Source organism: Galeopterus variegatus, unplaced genomic scaffold, assembly GCF_000696425.1.
Source record: "Galeopterus variegatus unplaced genomic scaffold, G_variegatus-3.0.2 Scaffold7006, whole genome shotgun sequence".
Taxonomy (NCBI): Eukaryota; Metazoa; Chordata; class Mammalia; order Dermoptera; family Cynocephalidae; genus Galeopterus; species Galeopterus variegatus.
In genome coordinates this window covers 105,879-114,936 of record NW_007733117.1, presented here as the reverse complement: position 1 = coordinate 114,936, position 9,058 = coordinate 105,879, and the positions used below count along the sequence as shown (strand labels likewise).

General features: G+C 42.7%; 1 protein-coding gene across 1 annotated transcript in view; it reads left to right on the top strand.

Annotated features, from left to right (window-relative positions):
• Positions 1–588: 588 nt before the first annotated feature.
• Positions 589–9,058, top strand: part of LOC103606977 (clathrin heavy chain 2-like) — a gene marked incomplete at its 5' end in the record, with an annotated part of 59,795 nt that continues 51,325 nt past the window's right edge. The window contains 5 exons of the mRNA XM_008591536.1: positions 589–750; positions 3,734–3,847; positions 6,467–6,640; positions 7,325–7,522; positions 8,795–8,995. Of these exons, the coding sequence (XP_008589758.1) occupies positions 589–750; positions 3,734–3,847; positions 6,467–6,640; positions 7,325–7,522; positions 8,795–8,995 (849 nt within the window). The remainder of the gene's footprint in view (positions 751–3,733; positions 3,848–6,466; positions 6,641–7,324; positions 7,523–8,794; positions 8,996–9,058) is intronic.

The following is a 9,058-nucleotide window of genomic DNA, read 5'->3' as shown; positions in this document are numbered from 1 at the left end:
GAGGGCTCACTTGGCAGAGATGATTGTTTGAATGTTGAATTACAGGAACTTAAACTATGATGCGTTCATGCTCCATTTACTTAGCTTTTTGAGCATTTGGCATTGGATATAAATGTACTGTAATTCTTTGCTAGAAAATGTAAGTTTTGTAAGGATATTAACGTTATTGTTTTTTATTAAATACAGTTTTTGCTATTTATAAATTTTGGAAAAACCAAATAATTTTCAAAGTTAGCCAATAATCTCATCACCCTGATTTAACTACTGTCATCATTTTGGAGTTTTTCCTCCACAGTGCACAAGACTTATTTTCTGTGGAAAAATGCACACGCACGTATTTAACAAGTTGGGATCATCTATCTTACTTTTTTGAATTCTTATTTTTTTCCCTAGTGTTGCCATGTTTTCACATCAAATCAGAGTTATATCATGCCTTTAATAGCAAATAGATTTAATTTTTAATAGAGATTTAATTTTAAAACGTGTAGTGATGTATGTGACTTTCATTTTAGAAACATTTGTTTTAAGATTTTTTTTCTTACATTCATCTTTTTTCTCTCCCTTTCATTGCAAAATGACTTTTCTTAGCAAAACCGTGTGGTTGGGGCAATGCAGCTCTACTCTATGGATAGGAAGGTTTCACAACCCATAGAAGGCCATGCTGCCGCTTTTGCAGAGTTCAAGATTGAGGGGAATGCCAAGCCTTCCACCCTTTTCTGCTTTGCTGTACGCAGTCCCACAGGAGGCAAGGTAAGATCTGCTTTACCTTGTCTTCTTGCTAAGAAAAAGTATCATGAGTCAGTGTTATGAGTCGATACGAACGTGGCTGTAGTGGGGCAGGGCCTTCAGGTGTCTGTATAAACAAAGGCTCATGGCAGTGTTTAGAACCCTTCACCTTGATGTACATGTTGGTGGTTTGGCAGCAACTTTGGCATAGTTAGTAACCTGAAGTTGGCTATTGATTCATTGGCTCCTTCCCCCTAAAAATCCTCTTAGACAAACTATACTGAGGTGGGCCCTAAAGGTAGGTGGGTGAGGCATAATTTCTGTTCTTGGGCATCAGTGTCATGGAGGAGATGACTGTGAAATCTCCAGTGCAATCCCATTCTTGCCACAGGCATGGTTCCCATGCCACCCAGCATGGTTCTGCCCAGGCAGTGATGGTGATGGTGGTAGTGGTGGTTGGACCACCGGGAAGCTGCAGAGAGATGAGGCCATGTCTGGGAGCAAGTTGAGTTTCATTAGGCTCAGGGGAATGGTCAGCACCTGTTTGACAGGGCTGCTGTGGGCAGAGGTGTGAGGGTGTAAGAGGTTGTGACATCAGGAAGATCTGGGGTTCTACTGGGGTTGCCTCAGTTACTTGGAGAGCTGCTTCCAAACAGTGCCCTTATCTCAGTATACTCTTGTCAAAAACACTTCTTGAAGCCATTGTCTGGGGTTGTCCATTAGCCCCAAAGTATTCCCTGAAGAAGAGAAGTTCTAAGTCAGTATGTGGCTTCCCAAACCTCCTCATCAGAAATACACTTCTTTGGATACTTTGGTCTCTTGTCGAGTAACATACTTCATATCCTTCTCAGCTGAGAACCAGTAGGAAAATAGGAGTTAGGACAAATGTCATCCTTGTTGCTAATAAAGCTTGTTAAGGACTTATTAAAGGACAGTGACTTTAGTGATGTTACACAAAGAGCTTGCCCCCACATCACCTCAGAATGAGGCTAACCATCTCCTCACAGACAGTGCCAGGCAGTGACAGGCCTCTTTCAGGAGCAGAACCTGTCCCGCTGAGCTCCCTAGAAAAGAGAGCTCTATAGAATGAGCCCTCTGTAGCACAGACGGCAGCCCCGAGACAAGAAGGACTGGCAAGCCAGGCATGCTCGGCTCTTCCGCATCAGCTGTCAGGTGGCTGCCCCCTTCAGGCAATCAAGCAAGGGTGGATATGAGCCAGGAGCAGTCCTCCGTGACAGGACATTCCACACTCAGAGGCCTGTGGCCTGGGAAATACGGTTCCCTCCACAGTAACTGTCCCAAGTGCCACCCCATATATTGTGGCTGAATCTCATCTCTTCTACCTCAGTGAAGGGTGTGGGATCTTATTAATGTCCTTCTCAGCTTGTGCCCCTTGCACGCTCCTTGCTTATAACTGAGTTCACCTGTCATTATCAGACTGACTCACTGGTCTCTGTGTGTGGGCTGGAGTTTGCCTGGACACTGGTTCCTTACTGCTAAGCTCCTCCCACTGCCTCCCCAGGAAGCCTGGCTTCCTTTTCTGCACTTCCACTTCTGTTGGCAGTGTCAGCCCTTCTCACCTCCCAAGCAAGAAACCAGGGCTCTCAAGATCCATCTATCCTGTTGTCACCATCTGACTTTTAGCAAGTCTCATGTCTGTTTTAGCCTTTTGTGGTAGACTGAGCCCTTATCACCTCACGTTTGGATTAGAGAATAGCCATTTATTAGGTCAGACCCACTCCACCCTGTCTTACCAATCAGCCTAGCTAAAGAGTTGTGCTAAGCCACTAAGCCACCTTTTATCTCGAAGAGCCTGTGTGCAAGACATTTAGATCTCCCATGTCTGCACCTGCATTGACCCCCGTGTGCTTGCTGTGCCAGCTTTTCCCCCTCTAGTCCATCTTCCAGTGTTTCTCCTTGGCTTCAGCTTCTTTGGTGTTTCCTCCCTTCTCTCTGCCTGGCAAATCCAGACTGTCCTCCAAGGATACCATTGTCCATTTCCTCTGTTAAGCCCACCCTCCTACCCTTGTTGTTTCAGTCTCTGTTCCAGCTCTACTCTTGATGTTTCTCCAGTTTTGTTTTAGCTGTGGTATCTTTTCTTTAGATGGAAGTAATGGGGAAGGTACCTATGTAAATTAGGAACTTGGAATTGATAAAAGCATGGATGAACCCTCATCCACAGTTATTCCTCCAAATTCTACAAAGATTCTTACATCTCCCAGCATACATTTGAAAAACTCAGGCCTGTGCAATGGTCAGACTGTCTTGTGAGTTTGGCATTCAGTGACAAAATCTTTTCAACTACCTGGGTTTTTTTGTTTGTTTATTTGTTTTTCCTTTTTGTCTTTTTTTTTTACTGACCGGCAACGGGATCGCAACCCTCGGTGTTGCGCCTGCACCGCGCTCAGCCAGTGAGCGGGAACCGGTCTCCACATGGGATCCGAACCCTCGGCGAGAGCGCCGCCGTGCTCCCAAGCGGCGCACTCTCCAGTGCGCCACCGGTTTATGTTAGCCTGAGCTGTGTTCAGGAGATCTGAGAACAGAGCTGGACTAGACAGCACATTGTAGTTGGAGCCCTTCGTTTCATAGGCATTGTCACCAAGGCCCAGGGAAGGAAGTGACTTGGCCAATATTCTGGAACTGAGTGTTTTCAGGTTTCCTGACATTGGTGGTGGTGGGAACAGGTTAGTGGATAATCATAAGCACCTCAACCAAGGGATCATCTTGCTTTGTTTGAAAGTAAGTTTTAGCATTAGTCATACAGTGTGGACCTGAGGCTCTGCTCACCATCTCCCACTGCCTCCCCAGGAAGCCTGGCTTCCTTTCCTGTGCTTCCACTTCTGTTGGCAGTGTCAGCCCTTCTCACCTCCCAAGCAAGAAACCAGGGCTCTCAAGATCCATCTGTCCTGTTGTCACCATCTGACCTTTTAGCAAGAGGGGTGCCTTGGTTAGCACCCATCTGCCACCAAGAGCGTTTACTTGGATTGATGTAAAATCTCTCTTCTAGTTGCACATAATTGAAGTCGGACAGCCGGCAGCAGGAAACCAACCTTTTGTAAAAAAAGCTATGGATGTGTTTTTCCCTCCAGAGGCGCAGACTGATTTTCCAGTGGCTATGCAGGTATGAATGTGCTACTCTCTAAATATCTTTATGTTCTAGAATGTCCACTCTAGCACCTTCTGAGGTACAAGAGGCCACCATCTATAGGCTGCTTCTGCTGTCTCCCTCCACCAGAGATCTGTAATTCATTCAAACTCATTTGGAGGCCTGGGACTTTGGTACATGAGCTGAGAAAGAGTTCTCAGAAAAGAGTGCTCCTCATCGGCATGGGTTAGGCAGCATGAAACTTTTCCAACTCATGTTCCAAAATCCTAGGACTTATCTCTTTTATTATAGAAGATTAGATGTTCACTGTGTAAAGAATATATAAAGAAGAAAACAGTCCTCTGTATCTCAACCAATTGGATGTAAAATCTATCAAAGATCTTACTACTTGTTATATATGAAAATGTAGATATACAGGTTTGAGGGCAGTGGTGTTTACAGCTAATTGATCACAACCGGTTACAGATTTCTTTGTTCCTTCTCCATTCCCATTGCTTCACTTGACTAGAAAAAGAAAAAAATTTAGATGTAAACATTTTCTGAGCAAAGTTGTGATCCCATTATATATGTAAGATTATATGATCTGCTCTCCTTTTTTTTTACACTTTTGTCTTATAAAAATATGTGTTGTCTATAAATTTCCAACAGTATCAATAAATGTAACAGAATTAAATATCAACTAAAATTCTTCCTTGCTGATAATAGCGACCACCCTTTTGGAAGTAACTTTACATACATACATTTATGCAGATATATGTACAAATAGACAATTGCAAAAATGTCTTTAAGTAGACTTGCTACTTAATAATCTTCTCTCACTATGTCGTAGACTGTTCTGTATCAATAAAATACATGTATTTTTTTTTTCCTTTTTGTCTTTTTTCGCGACCGGTAACGGGATCGCAACCCTCGGTGTCACACCCGTACCGCGACTGGCAACGGGATCGCAACCCTTGGTGTCGCGCCCGCACCGTGCTCAACCAGTGAGCGAACCGGTCTCTATATGGGATCCGAACCCTCGGCGGGAGCGCCGCCGCACTCCCAAGCGCCGCACTGTACTGAGTGCGCCACCGGGCCGGCCCAAAATACGTGTATTTTTAAAAAACATATATATATTTTATTGTCTACATCATCCGTGGATGTTCTGTGGACGTTCCATGACTCATTTAAACAGTCTCCTATTGATGGGTATTTATGTTTACAATAAACACTTCAAGAAGCATTGTGGTCCATACACTTTGTGCATTAGTCCAGAAGTTCAAGGATAAATTTCTAGGAATGAAACTGCTGAGTCAGGGGCAAGTGTGTGTCACTGGCTCTCACAACCATGCCAGCCAGTTGACAGCTTCGACAGTGCTGCCCTTGATAGCTGATAGTGTCCAGTAGTTTTCTTGTCCTTCCTTTGGTTACTGTCAAAATAGAATGGATTTATCAGTTACTCATATGCACCTTTTTAATTGCCTCTTCCTAATCTTTGCATTTTTTCTGTTGGGGTCTTTATCTTATTTGTAGGAACTCTTTGTAATTCTGGAATACTAAATATCTGATTTTTGGATCCCTGTACCAGCCAGCTGCCAAAAAAAAAAAAAGTGATGTTTCAGATGTTTTTTCCTAGTCATAATTTGTGACGTGTTCCACCTTGTGGAAGTTTTGCATTTTTGTGTGGCTGTGGTATCATGTTTTGAAAATAATTCTATACTTCAAGATAATCACAATATTCACCTATGTTTTCTTCTTTTACTCTCTTTATTTGCTTTTATTTAAAATCTTTCACCTATCTGGAATTTACTTTGATCTAAAGAGTAAGATAGAGATCTAACTCTTTACCCTCACCCCCCATCCCCAGATGGCTTGCTGGTTATATTAACATCGTATATTGATTAAAGTGTCTGTTTGCCACTGATATGTTACCTACTCATTCATGTTAAATTCTTGTATATGATTGATTCTCCTTCAGGGATCTCAGTTCCCATTTGTCTCTGTCTCTTCCTATGCTAATAGAATTTTATAAAAGTTATTATACAAGGGTACTTCAAAAAGTTATGGAAAAAAGGGGGGGGGGTCTGGATCCCCATACTGGCCAGCACCAAAAAAAAAAAAAGTTTGTGGAAAAATAGAGTTAAAAGATAATACAAATATTGCCATAAACTTTTTGAAGTACCCTTGTATGTTTTATAGTAATCTAATTGGGCAAATTCATTTGTCTTTTCCCTACACCTTCAGGGTTTTTTGTGTGTTAAATATTTTTCTGTAAGAGTTGATGGTACTTGGAAAAGGTCAAAGTTTAATAAATGGTGGAGGAAGGCAGGGTGGAATGTGAACTTAATTTTGGGGATCTTTATTTAGAATTTTCTCCTTCTTCTATGAACTCACAGCTTGCTTAAAGGGGTTTGGGGAAAGGATGTGGAATAGCCAGATTTTCTTGGACCTGTATTTGAGAGTGGTTGGGCAAAGTATTAGCTTTAAAACTAGTTCTCAGTAGTGTAGGACTGGAGCCCCTGTCTCAGAGAAGCATTGCTCCCACTGATAATCTCTTGACCTGCAAGTCTCAAGAATACTTCTCATCATTTGTGAGCTCTTTTACTCTACTTGTCTTTTCCTTACTCTTCTAGTCTGTTCTCTGTCTTCTTGTAGGTTGGAGCCAAACATGGGGTGATTTACTTGATCACAAAGTATGGCTATCTTCATATGTATGACCTGGAGTCTGGTGTGTGCATCTATATGAACCGTATTAGTGCCGACACAATCTTTGTAACAGCTCCACACGAACTTACCTCTGGAATTATTGGTGTCAACAAAAAGGGACAGGTATGTGACTGAGGTGTCATTTTCCACCTTTTCCACTTACTGGGGTCTGGCACTTAAACTTTCCCTCTTCTCTGGAGTGGGGGGGTAACTACGTAGAGTTAGCTCCTGTTATTAAACTTACACCCACGTCTCCCTTCTTCATATCATCACCTCCCTTCTTCAGACAATACCATTCCTAACACAGAACTGATTCTGAGAGGAGAGCAGCTCCTTCCCACATGGAGTTTCTACCAGTGGAGCAGCAGTTCTAATACATAACACCACTGTCTTTATGCCATACACACACTGATTGGGGAGGGTTGAAAAGCAGATACCATGATATCTGAGTTACTTTTCTCAATCAAAATTTAAAAAGATAGTTAAGAGAAGAAAATCTGTGCATAAAAAAAAAGGTTGAGGAGAAAAATGTTCCATCCATTTTGTCATAGTCCTGATGCATCCCTGGGGTCATTGTCCATATGTGTTTGTATAGAACTTTATAGAATCCCATGCTGTAGCTGTCTCACACTGTTACCATTAGTCATTTGGCTGCTTTTCATCCTTTCACTGTTAGGGCCAGCATCACATGCATGCTCAGCACAAGCTGAGAACTTGACTGACATTTCAGTGTTAGGAGGAAACATGGAAGAGCATATGTATGGAGCACTCTTCTGGGATAAGCCAGTCTCACTTGAGTTTTTACAGGTGCTGTCAGTTTGTGTTGAAGAAGATAACATTGTGAATTATGTGACCAGCGTTCTTCAGAATCCAGACTTTGGTCTGCGTTTGGCCATTCGTAGTAACCTGGCTGGGGCAGAGGAGTTGTTTGTGAGAAAATTCAGTACCTTTTTTGCACAGGGGAACTATGCTGAACCCGCCAAAGTAGCAGCATCTGCACCAAAGGTAATGAAACTTGAATGTGGTTCAAGTACTCTGAAGTTTCAAGAACCAACTTTGAGAGTGAAATAAGTCATAAAAGCATTTCACTACTGATATTGGAGTATATTAATGTTATGTTAGGGTTTTTTTTGTTGTTTTTCAGTTTTAAACTTTTGCACCAGTGGTATGATAGTAATAACAAACAACATATAGCACCGTCTTGCTGCCCTGATAGCAAGATATTGTTTTTCATTGTCTTCCAGTTCTTGTCTATGTGCATACATCTTTCTTACCCAACATCTTAGCTTAGGTACAGTTTTGTGTTTTAGTGATTTAGAATTTTCCACTGTTGCTACCTAGTTGTCAAACATACAACTATATAACACATCAATTCTCTGTACCCTATTTTACATGTATTTAGCAATAGTCCTACTCTAGACTTTCTTCAGTCTTCTAGAGTATAACACTTCCGCTTATGGCTTTTTCTTTGGTTGATTTCATTTGGATAAATTGTCCTGAGACTAGATGTGCGCCTGAGTAAAACTTTCAAGTTAATTCTCCTTGAAAAATTTTTTCCTGTCTTTCTTTTTGTTTGTCTTTTTTACTGACCGGTAACGGGATCGCAACCCTCGGTGTTGCGCCCGCACCGCACTCAGCCAGTGAGTGGGAACCGGTCTCCACATGGGATCCGAACCCTCGGCGGGAGTGCTGCCGCACTCCCAAGCGGCGCACTCTCCAGTGCGCCACCAGGCCGGCCCATCTTTTTTTTTAAAAAAAAGATGACCAGTAAGGGGATCTCAACCCTTGGCTTGGTGTTGTCAGCACCATGCTCAGCCAGTGAGCAAACCGGCCATCCCTATATAGGATCCAAACCCGTGGCCTTGGTGTTATCAGCACTGCACTCTACCGAGTGATCCACGGGCCGGCCCTTCCTGTCTTTCAATTGATGGTTATGAACAAACCATTTCTAGTCTTCATCTAGGACTTTGAGTTAGGATATAAAGACAGTAGAACTTCACTACTGCACAACTAATTTAGAGGCCTGATTCTCACTGCAGCATGCTAGGGGAGAAGACCCTAACCATGAAGTTGCCCTTAGGATCTAGACCTACCATACTTAACGGTTATTATTGAAGGTAGAAGCAGTTGCCTTGGTAGAGGACTTTTTGTCTCTGATAGTTCAGTGTGGAATTTTGATTGACAGCTTTTTTTTTTTTTTTTTTTAACGCAAGTAAGTTGAGTGAAGGGATGCCCTGTGATTACAACACAGTGACCTGCGTTTCCATTTATTATTAGGGAATCCTACGTACCAGCGACACGGTTCAGAAGTTCCAAAGCGTACCCGCCCAGCCTGGTCAGGCTTCTCCTTTGCTCCAGTACTTTGGAATTCTGCTTGACCAGGGTCAGCTCAATAAACTTGAATCCTTAGAACTTTGCCGGCCGGTTCTTCATCAGGGGCGCAAGCAACTCTTAGAAAAGTGGCTGAAAGAGGAAAAGGTAAAAACACTGTGAGAGCACAACCCCCAGCACAGTTTAAAAACTGGGTCGCAGGCTCCCTAA